This window comes from Narcine bancroftii, chromosome 5, assembly GCF_036971445.1.
Source record: "Narcine bancroftii isolate sNarBan1 chromosome 5, sNarBan1.hap1, whole genome shotgun sequence".
Classification (NCBI taxonomy): Eukaryota; Metazoa; Chordata; class Chondrichthyes; order Torpediniformes; family Narcinidae; genus Narcine; species Narcine bancroftii.
Genome location: NC_091473.1, coordinates 25,071,394 through 25,094,218, shown reverse-complemented (window position 1 = coordinate 25,094,218; position 22,825 = coordinate 25,071,394). Strand labels below are relative to the sequence as shown.

General features: G+C 42.7%; 1 protein-coding gene and 1 long non-coding RNA gene across 11 annotated transcripts in view; one reads left to right on the top strand and one right to left on the bottom strand.

Annotated features, from left to right (window-relative positions):
* Positions 1 to 22,825, bottom strand: part of chl1b (cell adhesion molecule L1-like b) — a 687,190-nt gene that overhangs the window by 375,190 nt on the left and 289,175 nt on the right. For all 10 annotated transcript variants that reach the window (XM_069936961.1, XM_069936960.1, XM_069936966.1 and 7 more), the window contains 2 exons: positions 19,066 to 19,231; positions 16,593 to 16,717 (listed from right to left, as the gene is read on the bottom strand). In XM_069936961.1, the coding sequence (XP_069793062.1) occupies positions 16,593 to 16,717; positions 19,066 to 19,231 (291 nt within the window). The remainder of the gene's footprint in view (positions 1 to 16,592; positions 16,718 to 19,065; positions 19,232 to 22,825) is intronic.
* LOC138763205 (uncharacterized) overlaps positions 1 to 22,825 on the top strand; it is a 37,663-nt gene that overhangs the window by 8,963 nt on the left and 5,875 nt on the right. The gene's annotated exons all lie outside the window — the stretch shown is intronic.

Below are 22,825 nucleotides of genomic sequence, written 5' to 3'. Positions count from 1 at the left end.
CAGTACCTTTCAGCTCAAAAGCATTGATTCTTGTTTACGGATACAGGTAGTCCCCGACTTACAACACCGGGTTGGTCTTAACTCAGGAGGCCTCCGGCTGCCACCAGGAGCAGGGTCCTTGTGCTGCCACTGGGAGCTGGGACTTTGGGCTGCTGTGGAGAGCAGGGACTTCAGGCTGTTGTTGGTAGTTGCAGTAGTTTTAATAAAAAATTTTTTAAAATGTGGTCGTATGTGTGGGTGGACGTAATTCGCATAGGTTGGAAGTCCAGGACTATTTTGACAAACAAAATAAACAAACTGAGAAGAGACAAGCCACTTTTAACGAATACTGTTCAACATGAGCTGTCTGAGGGCAAAGACCATGTCAGTAGTTCCTCTGTTTGCGCGAAAGCCACACTGTGATTCTGGGAGGAAATTTTCGCGCAAACAGAGGAACTACTGACATGGTCTTTACCCTCAGACAGCTCCAAGAAAAGTGCAGAGAACAAAACAAAGGACTCTACATCATCTTTGTTGACCTCACCAAAGCCTTTGACACCGTGAGCAGGAAAGGGCTTTGGCAAATTCTAGAGTGCCTCGGAGGTCCCCCCCCCCCCCCAAGTTCCTCAACATGGTTATCCAACTGCATGAAAACCAACAAGATCGGGTCAGATACAGCAATGAGCTCTCCAAACCCTTTTCCATTGACAACGGCGTGAAGCAAGGCTGCGTCCTCGCACCAACCCTCTTTACTATCTTCTTCAGGATGATGCTGAAATAAGCCATGAAAGACCTCAACAATGAAGATGCTGTTTACATCCGGTACCGCACAGATGGCATCTCTTCAATCTGAGGCGCTTGAAAGCTCACACCAAGACAAAAGAGCAACTTGTCCGTTTACTACTCTTTGCAGATGATGCCACTTTAGTTGCCCATTCAGAGCCAGCTCTCCAGCGCATGACATCCTGTTTTGCGGAAACTGCCAAAATGTTTGGCCTGGAAGTCAGCCTGATGAAAACTGAGATCCTCCATCAGCCAGCTCCCCACCATGACTACCAGCCCCCCCACATCTCCATCGGGCACACAGAACTCAAAATGGTCAACCAGTTTACCTACCTCGGCTGCACCATTTCATCTGATGCAAGGATCAACAAAGAGATAGACAACAGACTCGCCAAGGCAAATAGCGCCTTTGGAAGACTACACAAAAGAGTCTGGAAAAATAACTACCTGAAGAAGCACACAAAGATCAGCGTGTACAGAGCCATTGTCATACCCACGCTCCTGTTCGGCTCTGAATCATGGGTCCTCTACCAGCATTACCTACGGCTCCAAGAACGCTTCCGTCAGCGCTGTCTCCGCTCCATCCTCAACATTCATTGGAGTGACTTCATCACCAACATCGAAGTATTCGAGCTGGCAGAGTCCGCAAGCATCGAATCCACGCTGCTGAAGACCCAACTGCGCTGGGTGGGTGACGTCTCCAGAATGGAGGACGATCGCCTTCCCAAGATCGTGTTATATGGCGAGCTCTCCACTGGCCACCAAGACAGAGGTGCACCAAAGAAGAGGTACAAGGACTGCTTAAAGAAATCTCTTGGTGCCTGCCACATCAACCACCACCAGTGGGCTGATATCGCCTCCAACCATGCATCTTGGCGCCTCACAATTCAGTGGGCAGCAACCTCCTTTGAAGAAGACCGCAGAACCCACCTCACTGACAAAAGACAAAGGAGGAAAACCCAACACCCAACCCCAACCAACCAATTTTCCCTTGCAACCGCTGCAACCGAGCCTGCCTGTCCCACATCAGACTTTTCGGTCCCCAACGAGCCTGCAGCAGATGTGGACATACCCCTCCATAAATCTTCGTCTGCGAAGCCAAGCCAAAGAAAGAAGAATCATCATGAGCTTGTAATGGAGTGAAGATTCAATGTTAACCGTATGACAAAGCCACTGGAATGTGATTCATTACTGTGAATAGTGCCTCCCTTTTCAATTGATTTTCCTGTTACTAACAGCTGTCTTCAAAGATAAGCACTGAAGATAGCCCAGAACAAAAGAAAAACTGACAGAATAAGGTCTATTTTTTGCAGACATTATTCTGCAACATTAATATTCCTGAAAACACTCCCTTCAAATGTTTTTAATTTATCTGAAAAGCAGAAATATTTACCATGAAGCTAAAGGGTTGTATTTTGCTGCAGGGTAATCACAAATCTTTTCTATAATCCAATTGATATTTTAACCATAGGTTAATCTACTGAAAATAAATAACATTTATGTTATTTTACATTAAAATGAAAGACTTTTTTGTTCACAATTTTTTTCCTACGTTCAAGTGTGGCCATTCACACAGAAGCAACCAAAACATAAAATCTCCAGACCCTGACGCCGATTGTACACTAAATACCAAAATACAATGATGTTAATCCATCTGTCATTTTCATTCTCTGTCTGCCTTGGCTTCTTTTGCCTTCCAGTTTTCCAATTGTAACTAAATATATCTCTTCACATAATGTGTCCAAAGAATTTTGATTGTTGTTTTCTGATTCTTTTAAGTAATGTAGGTGCTGTTTTTGTTCTTTGAAGAACTTCTTTGTTATCCTGTCCATATATGATATGCATGGCATTCTTCTGAGGCACCACATCTCTGTTGCATTGATTCTTGTTTCCATTGCATTTGTGATGGTCCATGACTCACAGCTATACATCAGTATGGGAAGAATGTAGCAGCTGAGAGTTCTAAGGCAAATGTCATTTGCTATTTTCTTGTTCTTTTGGATGCTTCTCATTTCTATAAATGCCTATCTTGCCATTGCTATTCTTGCTTTTATGTCTATTTCCAATTTGCCATCAGATGTTACCCATAATCCAAGGTATTGAAGTTGTGAACTTGTTTCAGGATTTCATTTCCCAATTTGATCCAACAATTTGGATTATCAGGTTTCTTTGATATTACCATTACTTCAGTTTTCTCTTTAGTTAAAGTCAGGACAAGTCTCTCACTCTCTGTGTTGATGGTCGATAGTAATTTCTGTAAATTTACTCCACTGTTTGCTACCAGTACTGTATCATCTACATAGCAGAAGTTGTTAATATTGTGTCCTCCTATACTTATTCCAGATATGTCTTATGTGGTTCTCATGATGTTTTCACTGAACAGGGAGAACAGATCTGTGACAGAACACATCCCTCTCAGACTCCTTGCTTTATTGGGTGATATTCACCAATCCTGTTGTCAATCTGTATGACATCACTTTGTTGCCACTCGTGATTCCTGATTAATCTTAACTCTTTTCCATCAATATTAAATATCTTTAAACAATCTCATGATGACTTGGTGTTTCACTGTGTCAAAGGCCTTTATGTAGTCAATGAAACAGAAATATAGGTCTTGTTGTACTTCTATCGACCTTACAATAATATTCCTGAGAATATAAGTGATGTTTGATGTTCCCTTACAGGATGCTTCTCAGTCAAGTTTTTGTGAGAAGGCTCTCATTAAACTAATTGTTCTGTGTTGTCCACAATCTGTGGCACCTGGTTTGTTTTCCAGTGCAATGAATACTGTCTTTATAAGATCTTCTGGTACTTCACCACTGTTATATATTCTTTGTTCAATGTTCAATACGATTGCTAATTTCTCTACACCAAAACCTTCTAGCGCTTCATACAGTTCACATGCCCCAGAATATGATCTGGGTTCTGATGATTTCATGTTCCACTTCTTCTTTCATGTTGCTGGACCCTCGTCATTGTCGCCAACATCAAAGTCGTCCTCTCGGTCTTTGTGTCGTTGTATAGATCTTTGATGTATTCTATCTTTGCATGGTTTTTCCTTTTTCCATAATTGTAGAGCTGACCTGGGTTTTTTTTTTAATAATCAATCCTGTTAAAAAGTGATGTCAGAACAGGATGTTTCACAAAAAACCAAGACAGCTCTACAATTATGGAAAATAGTGGGGGTATTTTAAGTCAAATTGTGTGTAGCTTGTTGTGTAACGTCCACATGCTGGTATCCCCATGCTTTTGCTGCCCTTGTCCTTACATCTTCATGTAATGTCATCATGGGTTGAAAAATCCTGCCCAAGGAGTATTTCGGAATGGTGGCTGCAGCATGCAGGTGATACAAATGTAGAAACTACTATTGCTATGTGTCAGTGGTGGAGAATTGGTAAATGCTTGTGTATTGAATGCCTACCAACCAGGCTGATGTGTTGTGTATGTGGTCGATCTTCTTGAGCAGCAGTGAGTTATTGGTGAGTTACACACTGCATGATTCATAGGTTCCAACTCTTGTGTAGAAGACCAAGAAACCTCAGTTTCTAATCAATGTTAAATCCCTGTGATGTAGACATTGGGGAGTCAGTGACCGTTATGAAATTTACATGGTGTGGGGCAAGAGCTGAATTACTCAGGTGGATGGCCAAACTGGTACAAGAAGGAGGTTTTTTTTGGGGGGGAGAGGGTTGTTGTGCAGCAGAGAGCTGAACAGGTACAAACTGCCCAAAAGGCTGTCAGAGCCTGGTGATGAGGTCCACATCAGCAACCAGCACCAAGACACCCCACTACCAGCCCAACCCCTTTCCTCCAGGCTATTGCCACCTGGCCCATCAATTCTATCCTGCCATTGTCTAGCACAGCATACACATGCAGACCCTGAGTACATTTTTGGCAGATAAATTTAGAATATGAGGGGAGGGCATCACCAAGGTGGGCAAGGTCATGGGGTCCTTACTGAAGCTCAGCCTTTGGGCCCGGGTGATAGTTAATCCGTCAATGGGAATGAGTCGTTAATTTCCATTCTGAACAGCCTGCACTGAAGGAATTTTGCAATAATTTTCCGTTATGCAGTGCCTGTGTAAAAACCACAACTGCTTCTTCAATGAATTGTCCTCATATTTTTTGAACCTAATCCCCTTTCACATTCTGTGACATGAATAACCTAGATTATTTGAGGGAGGGAGAAACAAAAAAAAAACACCGCTGATAATTTTGAGGAAACTTTGTAATATTGTTCTTCATATTTGATAACAGTTCCACCAATCCCAAGAAACAGGGGAACAGTTTTGCAAAGTTGCCAAAATCCAAAGACATGAATGTAATTAGGCAGCAAGTCCAATGTTGCACTAAGTCTAATGATCTTCTCTATGGGTCATAGAATATAGAGCATGGATACAGCCCAACACATCCATGATAACCAGAGTTGCCCCTCCAAACTAATCATATTTACCCATATTTGGCCCATATCCTTTTAAGCTATTTCTATCCATGAAATTGTCTTAATGACTGATAAAAGTCACAATTGTACCTATAGCTTTCTTGCCATATACTCACCATCAGCCATGTGAAATAATGTTGCACCTCAGATCTATTTTTAATCTATTCCCTCCACCCCCTCTAGTTTAGACTCCCCCAACCCTGGGTAAGAGAATGTAACTAAAGGACCTCCCCTTCTGATTTTATAACCTCCATAAGTTCTCCCACGCCAGCTATTCTAAATCTTATTTATGACTTTGACCCCCTTGGACTCTGCTCAAATTTTATGGCCCCTTCCCTGTGAAACAGTTAAGTTTTGGTTTCTATCATAGTTCTCAACTACACAAAAAAATGTGTTACATGAGGTGAAAAGAAAACAAGGATTTTACTTAAATGTGCTAGAGCCTCCACTAAGAACAGTTGATTTGTACTACAAGGATTGGAATAACAGGATTCCAATCTGCTACTATTGGGTAAAAGGTACAGGAGGCTAAAGACGAGAATTCAGCGGCACAAGGACAGCTTCTTCCCCGCTGCCGTCAGATTCCTGAATAATCAATGAATCAAGGACACTGCCTTACTTTTTGTGCACTATTATTTTTAATAGTTATGCTATAAGATAGTTATAATATGAATGTTTACACTACGATACTGCTGCAAAACACCGAATTTCATGACTTGTTCAAGACGATAGATTCTTCACTACCTTGCCCAACTTTGTTACCACTTTTAGATAACTATTTACCTGTACCTCTTGGCTTCTCTGTTCTACCACACTCCCCAGCAACCTGCCATCCATTGTGTCCTGCCCTAGTTTGGCTTTTAAAATAAATGCAGCCCTTTGCATTTGTCCATGTTAAATTCCATTGGCCTTTCCTTAACCAGCTCCCCAGTACATCTAGATTCTAATGTAATCCTATTTTAGCCTTCTTCACTGCCCACTGTACACCATGATGCTGGAAAATTTCTGTAGGTATTCCATGGAGAGCATTCTGACTGAAGGTGTCAATGCACAGAACAGGAAAAGGCTGCAGAAAATTGTGAACTCAGCTAGCGGCATCACAGCCATCAGTCTTCACTTCATCAAGGACATCTACAAGAAAGCAGTCTCTATCCTCAAGGACCTCCACCACCAAGGCCATGCCCTTTCTCACTGCTGCCATCAGGAAGGAGGAACAAGAGCATGAAGATGAACACCCAGAGGCACAAGGGCAGCTTCTTCCCCTCTGCCATCAAATTTCTGGATGGACAATGAACTACAGACACCATCTCATTTTTAAATTTCTTTTGCACAAATGGATTTATTTTAAAAAATGTAACCAGCAGCAATTTTTTGCACCTGTGATGTTGCTTCTTTCTTTCTTTGGCTTGGCTTCACGGATGAAGATTTATGGAGGGGTATGTCCACGTCTGCTGCAGGCTCGTTGGTGACTGACAAGTCCGATGCGGGACAGGCAGGCACAGTTGCAGTGGTTGCAAATGTTACATGTTCACGACAACAAATTCAGATTCTGATTGAAATTTGTTAACATACTTTCAGCTCCCACCTTCTAACCTCAAACACAATGCTCCATACAATGTCCTCCATCACCCACCAACTAATAACCTTTGTATATCAGAGCCAGAGGTGAATATCCTCGTTCCTTACTTTCTCACAAACACTTCCCATTGCTGAAAGATTATATCCACTCCTCACACCGTACACAAATTGCCAGTTAATCATGCATGACAGACACATCACATACAGATGTCAAGTTGCGGGAGAACTCAGTGGGTCAGGCAGCATCCACGGGTAGAAATGGTCAATGTTTGGGTTGACGCCATTTGTCGAGACTTTATTGTGTCAAGTTCCTCCAGATCTTTGCTCAAATATCCAGTATCTGAGGGTTTTTTTAGTGTTTCACCAATATTTATTTTCTGTGAGAATTTGCAATATAAAGCAGCACAGGACAATGGGCTCCAACATCTCACCATCATAGGAGAGACTGTCTAATGCAGAGCTCAATGTCACGCCAGGGAGATGGATGACAATGACAGCACATTGATGGGTTGTAAGAGATGGAAGAATTATGTTGCTTTACATCAGAGTGCCAAACCACCTGCTTCCCTCCCAGGCAGATGAAAGTGTCTGAGCAGCACAGCAGTGACAATGATGTTACCCCTTCAGCAGGTCTGTTAACTGCAGCACCCTCTCAGATGTTAACCCTGGCCTTGGATGCCAGTTCAGACCTGGGCACGTGGGAAATCATTGGGGATGAGCAATGTGAAGGTGACGACATTCCAATATGACATATGACAGGATGCTGAATTGTCACTCAAAGGAAGTAGCAACAGGTTGTTGGGGCACATATCTGTTGCCCTCTCTCAGCATGACTTCATAAATCATAACTGAAATGCATTAAAAAGCAAACATTCCCACTCGTGAAAACCATGTGGTTTTCAGCAGAATCCATCTGGTTCACTTATTTTCATTGGACAAAGAAATCAGTCATCTTTAGTTCGTCCAGCTTATATGCATCTCCTTGCTCCCAAATATGCAGTTAACTTTTCTCTCTCTCCCTGCTGGCTTTAGCATTAAGTTTAAGGGGCAATAGGTGTGAGCATTGCCTTGACACCAAAAACCTGGAGCCTCTCAAAATAAAAGCACTGGGAGTACAATAATTGCCCATAGGCACCAGTGAGAGCAAACATCCCGCATTTTTTGATGCAATATTTGGATGTTTAAAACTTGTTGAGGTTAGGATCTTATTGCTTATACGATTTAAAACGCCAAGTTATCTGTTTCAACTGTAATTATCATGTGTACAAGAGAGAAAAGCAGTTTCCACACCTTCTGATAATTCTGTAAGCAGAGAGCTTGGCAAAAAAACCAACTTTCAAACCTTTACTTTGCGATTTACTTTTCAGTAACAGGGTAAAATGGGACTAAACGTTAACTCACAGCGTACAAGTGCATGACAGTTTAAACTACTGTAAATGTGGCTATGCTTCAACTGTTTATTACTTCAGATAGCAACCAGATTTCAATAAAAGTATCAGTAAAATTTCAAACTGCATTGTATCACAAAAAAGGAAGAGAACAGTAGGACAGGGGTTCAGATAATGCTGATAAATCTTTGAAGATTCATACTTGATGTTTGTAACCTAAAATTGTAGACTTGTCGATATACTCCAGTTTAGAAATGTGAGTGGTCTAGAGTGAGTTGTAAACTACAACACAACTGTCAAGTGAAAAGTACCTTGTATTTAATGTTCTTAATGCTTGTTTCACATACAACTATTATTATTTAGTATTTTTTTTCTGGGGGTGAAGGAACAATTTATATTTTTACTGTTCAATTGAGTGCATATTGCATCCAAGGAGAACTAAAAACAGGTTGACAGATTGCATGCACTTGAAAATTAATTTGAAGTCCATTCAAGGAAGGCGTATACTTCACCTGTGACAGTGATGTGTGGATGTCTTTTCAGAAGATCATACATCATTTACATTTACAGTGTTCACCCGGATCTTCAGACACATGAAGCAGCAATAAAACATGACCACAACTGAGCCATCTTCAAGAGACAGACTGAAAAACTTTATAGTGTTAAGTTTCAGCTCTCGATGGAGAAATGTTTTGAAGTACTGCTTTTACTATATGCCAACTGTCAGCTCTCTTCTGTATGATTATATCAAATTTAATGTTGTTTAGAAAACACTCTTTCTCCCATTCTCCAATCACTTTTCAAAAGAACAGTTTTTCATGATTTAACATTAAACTACATCTCTGGGATTTCAACTGACGACCCTGAGCCATAGATCGGACACTGGATGGTTGTACATGCACAAGCAATAGCAGATCAAAGGCAACAACCAAACCAAAAAATCAATGGTTGTGGTAGTTCATAAACTAGATGTGGACCACCCCGTCCTCCTTTTCCAGAAATTAAATGTTGTTAATTGCACATGTGGTAAACACATTGCATTTGATGTTAACGTCAATCTGATCCCTTGAAAAACCTTGAGGAACTGGACAGAAAGATATTTGAAACAGCAAACAATGAGAAACTGGAGGGACTCAGCTGGTCAGGAAACATCCATGGAAAGAAATAGAAAGTAAACATTTCGGACTGGAACCCGTTCCTGAGATGTTTTTGACCAGGACCCTTTTAAGGTTTTCAAGCATCTGCAGCTTTTAGCTTCTCTTGTTTGAAACTGTTGAGTGATCAACATCCAGAAACAAGCAATGAAGTAAAACTCAGACTTCATTTAGTTTGGCTAATCTCCTGCCCCAGTAGAGAAAGGCAGCCACCCTTAAGGGCACACTCTCCATAACAGAGCAGCAACACACCAATTATAACTGCCATGGAGGAGATGGACAATACTCACATGTACCCACAGAGCCAAGCAAGCCCTGGTCAATGAGATGCATGCCAGGATACAACAAGACAAGCCTCAGAAGTATCATCCTCTTCTCTTGTAGCAACATCCCTGAACCACACAGCAAAGTTGAAGGACACTTCATGTCAATACAAAATATTAAGGTGATCAACACACCACTGTTTATACCTGCTAAGTACAAATCCTTACAGACAAATGCATGTTATGTGGAGATTTGAGTCCTTTAAATCAGGTGACTCTCATGAGGAAAGGCAATCAGAAAAAAAGATCAATTTGTGGATTTCAATCAGCCTTGGCTGTCCTGGTATGCAGAATTTGTATGTCTTCCAGGTTTCTCTATCTGATTTTGTGTGTACTACTTGTGGTCATCATTGAGGTATAGAAAGGGTTACTTCCCTTATTTTGACCAAGATTTTATAGGCTCCTTTGGAGAAGTTTTACCCCAACAAGAGTCCCAAATAATCCATTATATTAATGCTTCACAAATTAACTGAGCACTGAATATGTAGATATTGAGCAAGGACATCATTCTTCCATTTGTTTCTCTGGTTGTAAGTCACCCTGATGTCTGGCTCATCAATGTCCTACTAACTATGGTTAACAACATGCAGCACTCCAAGATTTTTTTCTGCATCTGCTTGGTGTGCACTGACTGAAGCACAGTGATTGGAGAGCATGCTGAGATGAGTAAGTAAAGGATGCAACTTGTTCCTCTGCATTAATCCCCAAGATTGATGGAGTTGTGCATGTTTCCTGGAAACAAAGCATTTGCCATCGACTATACAACTTGAAGAGGGAACTGTAGGTAGTGGCATTTCCATGGACCAGAATCCCTTGTCCTTTCTTTGTTCCATTTCACAAGTTTTGGATGTGTTATCTTCATGAAGTAGGCTCAGCAAGTAGCTGGAATAAATTTGGTACACATTGCAGCCAAGTTACCATGAATTAGGATGATGGACAGAATGGCAACCAATAGGGCTGCTTTGTCCTGGATGGTATTGAGCTTCTTTCGAGCTGTTGGAAGTACAGTCCACCAATTAGTGGAGAATATTCAATTGTACTATCGATTTGTGCCTTCTTGATGGTGGAAACATTTTGACACATCACGAGGTAGGTTGCTCTACTGCTTCAGTCCCCTTTTGACAATGGTGACCACCTTCTCCACGATTCCATCCCAAAGTTGATGACTCACCAATGTTAATGCCACTATTGTCACTTGTTTGAGATGGTCTTCATCTGGCACTATTACTTGTCACTTACCAAAACACTTGCGAATGTTGACACAAGAGAGTGTAATCTGGAGCAAAAACAAATTGCTGGAGTAATTGCTTGGCGGTTGAGCAGCATCTGTGAAGGCAAAGATGCTGTGGAGTCCTGATGCAGGATCTCATCCCAAAACATGGACCATCTCTTTGTCTCCACAGATGCTACACAACCTGCCATGGACCTCCAACTGTTTGCTTTTTTGCTCCATGTTTGAAGGTTGTCCAAGTATTTCTCCATAGAGGCATAATCTTTAGAGGAGGGAGCAACCTGCAGTCAGTCGTGGACCCCTTTAAATAATGAGAACAACAACAAAACTGGGACAACATGCTAATAGTTCCATGTTCTGAAGTGCTAAATTTTAAAAAAACCCTGCAGTACATTGAGAGCCAATGTAAAATACAGCAAAAAAAAAATTACACCAGTGTTAACAGCTCCCTGAAGGCTCAGTGTGTTTATTCAATGCATAAGTTAATCATGTAGGCCAGGCAGGTTCTAGGTCTGATTCCCCAGTCTGTGCTTCATTCTGTCAATTTAGCTCAATGTGAAGCATTTTTGCCTCTGAAGTAGGATATGCATTTCTCCCTGCTGCATACATCTGTGCACAGAACAGTGACAGCAGTTCACAAAATAATTAATTACATGTTAAGTTTTTTTGAGATATCTTGCAGATGTTATGCTACATACATTAGACAACTGAACTTAATATTGGCTGCTGCATCCAAACCACAATCACTACTCTGACAAAGTAGAAATCCCTCCTCTTTCACTGATCGGTTTGTTGGTCAATGGCCTGATTCCTCCCTCAAACCACGTTTCAATAATCATCACCACCAAACTCCAGTTCTTTGGCCCCTTCTCTGTCCTCATTCAGCATTATTCTTTTTTCTCTCTTCCCTCTTGAGCTCTTCCATTCAACTTGCCTCCACTCTCTGACACCTCAACATCCCACAACCTTTGCAAGGAGGTTATTGAACAAGGATATTGAGAATATAACATCTGTACAGACGATAACATAACCTCTGTTGAGGGCATTATGGCAACCATAGTTGCCATCATTCAAATTTAATTGAAACAAGTAATTTATTAATGTGAAGAAGACATTATGCTTATCTTATGTAAAGGACACGGGAAAAACCTTGTGTGAATAACTCTAATCTGTTTTCACCCAGTTGGTAGTAACAGATGTTAAACGTGCTCTTTGCATTCTTCACCTCTAATACTTGAAGTTGCTGCTGAAGACTAGTAATTTTGACTACAGGGTTCTTACAAACAGTTGTCTCATTCACATTATAAATGGTTTGTAGGCAAAGGTCAGTCAGGAGATTTACATGTGACAAAGGCCTGTTATTGCATGTTGCATAAAACACCATCATTAGTGGTAGGGAATTAAATATTAAGGAATTACAGTACAATTCTGATTATCCAAAATGGTCGGGACTGGGCCTATGTCGGATAAACGTATTTTTTTTGGTCATTTTTTAAAAAACGCAGCCCAGTAGCATCAGTAAATTATTTGTATCAATGCTTAAACAACAACAAACAAGGAAAGGCTTTTTAAGCATTAAAATAATATTTAATTCTTACCAAACAATGCTGACCACCGCCAATTACAGCCAATCCCCAACACGTACGGTTAGGGTTTGGGTTAATCCCTGGGGAAGCTTCCTGGGCCAATGGAACACTCACTGCCAAGTTGGCGAGCTCTGGTCTCCCCAGTCACCAGAGCTCCAAACCCCCAAGTCTTGACTCCAAATCCTCCACTGCTTGTACGCCGAGGGGAAGGTAGCCATGTCACCGCATCACACTCCCACATGGCGCCGCCATCTTAGGCCCGGTGCGCACAGGCTCCACAGCCACTCAAGGCCTCCCAAGCCAACACCGCGCAGGTAACAAAGTGCCTAATCGACAATGGCAGCACCGAGAGCTTCTTTCACCCAAAAGAGGCGTGCTCTCTGAAATCCACCCCACCACCTTTCACAGCACGCTGTCCAACCAGCCCTGGCCAACCTGCGGCCTCTCCAAACTGCGCATCGCCCCCCCCCCCCTCCTCTTTGCACACCTCACACCAGACTGCAAGCTGATAGCCACCAGAAGTAGGCGCTATTGCGCAGCCGATAGAAACTTTATCAGGGCAGAGGTGCAGCGGCTTCTGGCAAAAGATACTGTAGAATCCAGCAACAGCCCAAGGAGAGCCCAAGTCCTGCTGGTCAAAGGGGGCAATAAACAGAGGATGGTCATAGATTACAGTCAGAACATCAACCAGTACACCCAGCTGGACACCTACCCCTTACAGAGGATAGCAGACAATGTCAATTAGATAGCCCGCTACAGGGCCTTCTCCACTATTGTCCTGAAGTCAGCCTATCACCAACTCCCCATCCACCCATGGGTTAAGCCCTAGACTTACTTCGAGGCGGACGGGCGCCTCTACCAGTAAAGCCGAGTTCCACTTGAGGTCACTAACGGGGCCTCAGTCTTCCAGAGGGAGATGGATCACATGGTAGACCATCACAAATTAAAGGCGACCTACCCGTACCTGGATAATGTTACCATCTTCGGCCACGACCAGCAGGACCATGAAGCCAACCTGGAGAGATTTCTCTGGATGGCAGAGAAATACAATAAAGTGCTTGTTCAGCACCATCAGCCTCGCCATCCTGGGGTGCATTATGGCATATGGTGTCATTGCCCGGATCCAGAATGAATGCGGCCATTAAAGGAGCTACCCCTCCCACAAACGCCCAAACCCCTCTGCAGGTGGCTTGGCCTTTTCTCGTACTACTCACAGTGGGTTCCCTATTTTTCAGACAAGGTCTGCCCACTGGCCCAGGCCACCACCTTTCCCCTTTAACCTGAGGCGTGGGCAGCCTTCACGTGCATCAGGAGGACATCGTGGATGCCATGATGCGCACTGTGGATGAGGACTCCCCCTTCCAGGTGGAGAGCGATGCCTCTGATATAGCCCTCGCTGCTATCCTTAACTAGGAAGTGTGCCCTGACACTTTTTTCTCCAGAACCCTCCACGTTTCCGAGCTTGGGCACTCCGGCATTGAAAAGGAGGCCCAGGGGATCGTGAAAGCGGTCCGCCAGTGGCATCACTACCTGGCTGGCAGGAGATTCATCCTCCTCACTGACCAGTGTGCACTGGCATTCATGTTTAGCACCACCCACAAAGGCAAGATTAAGAACGATAAGATCTTGCGTTGGAGAGGCGAGCTTGCAACATGGCAGCTACAACATACAGTACCGACTGGGGAAGTTTAACGACTCCCCTGACGCCCTCTCCCGGACCTGCACTTTGCTACATGATTACCAGCTGCAAACCCTGCACAAGTCCCTCTGCCACACAGGCGTCACTTGCCTTTAACATTTCGTCGTCTTGACACCTCCCGTACACCAGAACCAAGAGTGAAGAGTGCCAGGGTGCGTGGAATGCAACCCCCGCTTCTTCCGCCTGCCTCAGGCAAATGTCATAAATGCCACTTTGAACGTGTCAGCATAGACTTCAAGGGCCCCCTGCCTTCCATAAATAGGAACACCTATTTCCTCACGATCATAGATGAGTACTCCAGTTTTCCCTCGCCATCCCATGCCCAGACACATCCACAGCCACTGTCATAAGGGCACTGATGCAGATTTTCACCATGTTCAGCTACCCCACATTCATCCACAGCAACCGGGGGACCAGCTTCATGAGTGAGGAGTTGCACCAGTACCAGACTGCAAGAGGCATAACAACGAGTCGCACGACTAGTTACAACCAGAGGGAATACAGGCAGGTAGAGTTCAAAAACGGGATAATCTGGAAGGCAGTCCTCCTGGACCTCAAGTCCAAGGGCTTGTCGTAGAGTACTGGCAGGCCGCCCTCCCCGAGGAGCTCCATGCCAAGGTCGCTCCTGTGCACCTCATGAGACTCCTCATGAATGCCTGTTTTCGTTCCCCAGGAAATTGACTACTGGAATTTCGCTCCCAGCACGGCTCACGTCCCCGGGACCGGTGCTCCTGCATAAGACACATGTGGGCACACAAGGCCGAACCCCTGGTCGAGCAGGTATTCCTCCTACATGCCAACCACAATGACGCCAACATTAGGTACCCCAGTGGCAGGGAGGACACTGTCTCAACCAGGGACCTAGCACCAGCGGGAGCACCCACCGCAGCACCACATCCTCCATTGCCCCAGGACCACATTGGCACGATGTACCTCCCCTACCCAGACAGCAGTGGGGCACCTAGGACCGCATCGACCTGCTGCCCTTTCCCTACCTCATGCACCCCGGACACACTCAAACCTTGGGGGACGACCCCCCACCCAAATGCTCCAACTCCAGCCACATCAGCCACCCCACCGCACTGCACCGCGCCCCCACTCCTACGACTAGCACCCACTTACCCTCACCAACCGTTGACCAGGAGCTAACCCTGCGACAGTCACAGCACCCACTTACCCTCACCAACCGTTGACCAGGAGCTAACCCTGCGACAGTCACAAAGACTCAGGCCGCTGGACTATCTAAATTTGTAAATATGTACAAATGTTTGGGGGTTGCGGAACATGGGATTTAACCTCCCCACCACCCTCTCGGGACAGTTTTTAAAAAAAGGTGAATGTGGTGATACACCACTAGCCAACTGCAGAGGGCGACCTGTGTTCCTGCAGGAAGATCACACCTGGCCGGCTGTCAATCAGCCGACCTGAATGGACCTAAATGGACCAAGCCTCACCCGGTTGGCTGCCGATCATCCGTTGGGAGATAGCCAGATCTGGCCCCTCGAGGTCAGTCACATGGAGTTACAGCTAACTACAGCAGAGACTTTAAGTAGAATAAAGCCGATTGTTGAGTCTTTGAATCTTGCTTCTGTTTACTGCACTATAGTGCATCACAGACTACCAATCCATGGATGCTGCCTGAACTACCAAGTGCTTTCTGCTCTTTTTTCAGACTTCCAGCATCTGCTGTGTTTTGCTGGAACCATTCTCATGGGCTGCAATCGATTCTGCAGAAATCTAGTCAGATCTCCGTATTAGGAAATACACAGTATTAACCATGTTTTCATTTCCATCTTGCCCTTCAACAGCTGCCAATCTCAGACTCCTTGAATGGCAGTTGTTTTCTGAGCTGCCCCTCCCCTCGGTCAATGGCAGATATCCCAGTGTCAATCCTGCTCCAGCAGATTTTCAATCCAGGATGTTAAAATTTACATTGAACTGAACTTTGTTTAGAAGGCCCTTCAAGCATTCCACAAAAATTTTGTTGAAGAAACATTGGGCTACTTTGGTGCCCAATATTATACTAATTACGATCACAAAATGAAGCAAGTCTTGGCTGCTTTTACAGTTGAGCCACTGCAGGCAAATATAGCAAAACGGCAGAAGGGTGTGAGCACGAACAGCATATTAAATGAGTGCAGGTCATTGACACTGCTTTTACAATGTTAAGAAATGAGAATTATTCATTTGTAAAAGCTCTTCTGTTGTAGTCCCTTGTAAAAACATCACTGGACTTGCTGATGTGAAATTACTATCGATATGCAGCAATTCAAATCACCTGTGAATAATTAGAAGTGACAATTCACCATGCATGGAAGATTGCAGTGTTCAATACCTAGGTCAGTCAGAGCCAGCTAATGGACATCTCATCATCAGTGTTTCTAACAAATGCACAGAACATAGCAGCGTTGATTCTTCAGTAATGCTTACCAAGGATAAGAAGTTTTGCATCTGCTGTATCAGTGTCCAAGGAGGTTCTTGCAACACAAGTGTAAATCCCTTCATCATCTTCACTTACATCATTAATTTGAAGAATATCATCATCCATTATTATTCTAGAAAGTAGCAAATCACAAATCATTTATTATTAACTTTAGAGCTGATTTTCATGTTTATTTATACTAGATAGTATTCCAGCAATACCCTTGGATGCAAGATTAATGACCTAACTTAGAGCACATAAATTACACTCAGTCCACTGGTATCAAAGCAAAACTATGTGAAGAACTAGATACATTTCCTTCTCGACTGAGTGTCATGTCAAAGTCACACTATTCCACAATATACTGCCCGCAATAACAAGAATTATCATTCAGTTACAATTAAGCAAATTCCAACAATTAGTCTGGGTCAACAGTCTCAGTCTGACTTCGATACTCTTGGCCTCCTGTATTGCCAAACAATATCCAGTGTCATCTCAAGAAACCATATGCACTGAATATCAAGTTTCACAAACTGCAGCTGTCATCTTCCCAAACTCCCCCCCCCACCCCCCCCCAACAGTTATGGATCAGATTTATTGTTAGAGTACATACATGATTATCACATACAACCCTGCGATTCTTTTTCTGTGGGTGAGGCAGAATTACCACTTATTAGTTGTGCAAAAAAAATGTACACAGTGTAAACATGTAAATAACTGTAAACAGATTACGAATGTAAACAAACAGTGCAATACTGAGAGAATTTTTTTTTAAATCAATGAAGTGCACAAGTAGGATTCCTTAAATGTGTCCCTAATTGAGTTTGTTGTTGAGGATCTGATGGCAGAGGGGTAGCAGTTGTTCCTGCACCTAGCACTTGTATCTCTTTCCTGATGGCAGCAGCGAGAACAGAGCGTGTGCTGGGTGATGTGGATCCTTGATGATCGCTGACGGTAGTGTTCCCTGGAGGGAGGGTTTTGCCTGTGATGTTCTGGGCTGTGTCCACTATCTTTTGGATGGCTTTATGTTTAAGGGTATTAGTTTCTCCATACCAGGCTGTGATGCAACCAGTGTGAAAGTACATTTTCCACCACACACATGTAGAAATTTGCCAGGATTTCTGGAGTCATACCAAACCTCCTCTAACTCCTGAATATTGATTTCAATTTGTTGCATCTCCACATACTTGCATTTCATTTTGCTCCACATGGTGTTTTTATTTGAGAAGTTATTGATTTGACAACTTAGGTCAGGAGTCTATTGTTGATGCTCTCCCTGTTCTCTGCACCTTCACTTGCTGCATTAGTCTTCTCATAGAGGCACAGTTATACAGCATAGAAGCAGGTACTTCGACCCAACATAGATGCATGTCTATCTGAGCAAGACCCATTTGCCTGTGCTTGGCCCATACCCCTGACCTATCCATGTACCTGTCCAAATGCCTTTCAAATGTTGTAATTGTTCCCCCTCCCCCTTCCCCCCCACCCCACTCCCATTATCACTTCATCTAGCACTTTGTTCCAAGCAGACACTCCCCTCTGGGTGTAAATGTCACCTCTCAGATCCCTTTTAAATGCCCCTTTCCCCATTTTAAACCTATACCCTTTTGTTTCAGACTCCCCTACCCTCGGAAAATGACTGGCTATTGCCCTTGTGAATTTATGAACTCTTTTTGCACCATTTCTGGTTTAATTATATCCTTTCTATAGTTTGGCAGCTGTAACTGTACACTATAGTCTAAATGTGGTCTTATCAACATCTTGTACAACTCTAACATGAGTAACTCCTGTGCATGCCAACACTCTCTTCTCCATCCTGTTTACCTGCATTGCCCCTTTCAGGGAATTATGAACCTGTCTCCCTTGCCTTCTCTCTTTGAAAATGCACACACCCTCCACCTCCCTCCAGCATTTTCAGTTGCACTGCTAGCTTGTGAGCGAGATGCTCAATAAGTACAAGTAGAAAAAGTGAGGATGCCAAAAGTTACCCTGCAAAAATGGCCAGATGCAGTTTCAAGGGAAAGTTACAAAGTCAGGAATAAATTGGCAAGATGTCAGCTTTTCAGGTTCATATTGTGAATGTAGTTCACAAAAACTTGCAGGTGAATCACAGCTTCTTTTTAAACAAAAATAAAAATTAAAAGCTTTCTAACTCTTTGTTCATTTTTAAAATTTGAGAGACAGATAAAAAAGGGATTTCTTTGAATATATGGAAAGTATTTTCAACAACTGAACTATGTGCTTGCATCAAACACAGAAAAAATGTTTGCATCATATAAAACTTTAACAGCCACTACTCAATTTATCTCACGAAGCACATTAATTCCATCTTTAGAAGTATGAAAAACAATTCACCTAAAGAAGAAGTACCTGCTGCTTGGGCAGAGTTTTCACTCAATCTGATGCTGTTGATGGTGGATTGACATTGGTTACAATTGTGACTGAAATAAAAGCATCCTTGTCCATTTTAAAAAATATTACCTGTCATTCTCGGTTTGGTCACTGTAAATCTCAAACCCATCCTTCCGCCATGATAACTCAAAGTCATTTTTGAATGCCGAGTCGTATTCTGCATGACATTTAAACTGTGCAGTCGCAGCCTTCTGTATCATTAAATCCTCTGGAGGAACCACTATTTCTGTTGCAACTGAAGGAGAGAATGCAGTGAGCATAATTTTCACAATGGTAATAAATGTATAAAACTCTGCAGAACCATTTTACATGTGTGAACATTGAACATGACAGTATTTGGACATTTCGATCAATGAATGGCTATAATTAATGTCATTGGTTGCTATGTGAAATGTATGCCTGGGGAAGCAGCTTTCTAAATCTCTCTTACCTGCCCAGTTGCTTAGTGTCTGATTGTAAAACCACCATTGTATGAAGTTATAATGCAGTTTTAAAAAAAAACTTAGGAATGTTCTTTACTGAGAAATAATTTGTATTCACAGTAGAATATAAACTTAAAATGCAGGAGATACATTGTAATCTAATATGTATTTGAAAAAGAATGTATAATATGATCTTCACTTGAGGCCAAGGGAAATTATTTGCACATCATTTAATGAGCTGTCACCTGAAGCTTGACTAATGTGTTGTCCAAATGTAAAATATGGTGCCATTTAAGGCAGAAATATGCTTAGACAGGTACAATCATTTTTTAGCAGAACATGATGTCCGAATCTGACTCAGTACAGCACAAAAACTGGCTCTTTGACCCAAAAGTCTGAACCAAACATGATCCCCAAGTTAAATTAAAACTGCTGCTTGCACGTGATACATATCTCTCCCCTCCCTGCTTATTTATATGTGTCTATCTAAAAGCCTCTTCTACACTCCTCTTGTATTTACTTCCACCACTACTCCATATAACCATATACAGCACAGAACAGGCCAGTTTGGCCCTACTAGTCCATGCCGGAACAAATCCCCACCCTCCTAGTCCTATTGACCAGCACTTGGTCCATACCACTCCAATCCTCTTCCCTCCATGTAATTATCCAGTATTTCCTTAAATATAAATAACATCCTTGCTTCAACCACCTCTGCCAGAAGCTTATTCCACATCCCAACCACCCTTTGCGTGAAGAAATTTCCCCTCATGTTCCCCTTATAATTTTCCCCCTGCAATCTCAAACCATGGCCTCTGGTTTGAATATCCCCCACTCTTAATTGAAAAAGCCTATCCACGTTGACTCTCTCTGTCCCTTTGAAAATCTTGAACACCTCCATCAAATCCCCCCTCAATCTTCCATGCTCCAGAGAAAAAAGCCCCAGGCTGATCAACCTTTCTCTGTAACTCAAACCCTGACATCGTGACAACATTCTCGTGAACCTTCTCTGCACTCTATTTTGTTGATATCCTTCCTATAATTTGGTGACCAAAACTGTACGCAGTATTCCAAACTTGGCCTCACCAATGCTTTGTACAATTTCATCATAACATCCCAACTCTTGAATTTAATACTCCGATTTATGTAGGCCAACATTTCAAATGTCTTCTTCACCACTCTATCTACCCGAGTATCAACTTTGAGGGTACTATTTACCATAACTCCTAAATCCCTTTGTTGCTTTGCACTCCTCAATTGTCTACCATTTAATGTATATGACCTATTTAGATTTGCCTTTCCAAAATGCAACACTTCACACTTATCCGTATTAAATTCCATCAGCCATTTCTCAGCCCACTCCTCTAGCTTTCCTATATTTCTTTTTAAGCTACGGTAATCTTCCTCACTGTCCACAATACCACCAATCTTTGTATCATCCGCAAACTTACTTATCCAATTTACCACCCCTTCTTCCAGATAATTAATATATATAACCCAGGACCGATCCCTGAGGAACTCCACTTGTCACCGGCCTCCAATTTGACAAACAATTTTCAACCAGTACTCTCTGACACCTCCCATCCAACCATTGCTGAATCCATTTCACTACCTCCTTATTTATACCTAATGCCTCCACCTTTTTTCCTAACCTCCTGTGGGGAACTTTGTCAAAAGCTTTACTAAAGTCTAAATAGACAACATCCACGGCCTTTCCTTCATCAATCTTTTTTGTAACCCCCTCGAAAAACTCTATAAGGGTTTGTTAAGCATGATCTACCCCTGAAAAAATCCATCCCTGTTCTTCCAAATATTTGTAAATGGCATGCCTCAGAACACTTTGCATCAACTTACCCACCACAGACGTCAGACTCACAGGTCTTGCATTTCCAAGCTTACATTTGGACCCTTTCTTAAACAGCGGTACAACATGAGCCACCCTCCAATCCTCTGGCACTACCCCCATGACCAGTGACATCCTAAATATCTCTATTAATGACCCCACTATCTGTACACTAGTCTCCCTGAGTGTCCTTGGGAATACATTGTCCGGACCCAGAGATTTGTCCACCTTTATCTTTTTTAACACTGTCATCACTACCTCCTCGGTTATCCTTATATGATTCATGACCTCCCCACTATTTTTCTTTACTTCAGTTGGTACATTTTTTTTCCCTAGTGAATACCGAAGAAAAGAAATCATTTAAAATTTCCCCCATCTCCCCTGACTTTTCATATAGCCTACCCTCCGTATCTACAAGGGGTCCAATTCTATCCCTCACTAATCTTTTACTTTTAATGTACCTATAGAAACCCTTTGGATTTATTCTTACTCTGCCTGCCAAAGCCTCTTCATGCCTCTTTTTGGCCTTTCTAATTTCTTTAAGATTTTTTCTATACTCCTTGTAGTCCTCTTTCAATTTCTCATCACCCTGCTATTTATACCTCTTGTACACCTCTCTCTTTCTCCTAACCAAACTTCTAATATTCCTTGAAAACCAAGGCTCCCTATGACTTCCAGCCTTTCCTTTGATCCTCACTGGGACATATCTACTCTGTACTCTCAAAATTTCTTCTTTGAATATTCTCCATTTTTCATTTACATCCTTTCCTGAAAAAATCATATCCCACACAATACTCCCAAAGCCTTTCTCATTCCTTCGAAATTTACTTTTCTCTAATCTAGAACCTCAACTTCAGGCCCTTCCCTAAAACTACCCTAAAACTAATAGTTGTGATCACTAGACCCAATTTGTTCTCCAAAATTAACCTCAGACACCTGACCTATCTCGTTCCCTACAGGAGATCCAGTATTACACCATCCCGAGTCGGTTTCTATACGTCTTGATTAAGAAAACTATCTTGCACATATATGACAAACTTCAGCCCATCCAGCCCTCTTACTGTATGGGTATCCCAATCTCCCATGATCACTACCTTATGTTTATAACACATATATGCTATCTCCTTACAAATTTGTTCTTCAAATTTTCTTGGCCCATTTGGTGGTCTATAATACTCCTATTAGTGCCCTCATGCCTCCTCCACCCCTCAATTCCACCCAAACAGCCTCACTGGACGATCCCTCAAAATCATCCTGCCACCTCACGGCAGTAATGTCCTCCTTAACAAGCAGAGCAACTCCTCCTCCTTTTTTACCCTCTGTTCTATCGCATCTAAAACATTTGTATTCTGGAATATTTAATTGCCATTCCTGACCCTCCTGTAACCAGGACTCACTAATTGCCACAACATCATGATTCCAAGTGCCAATCCATGCTCTGAGGTCATCTATGTTGCTCACTATGCTTCTTGCATTAAAGTACATGCATTTCAGAGAAATTCAACGTGGATAGAAATGTGTCCATCCAGGTGCTTTTCATTCTCTGCATACAAGAACTTGCCCC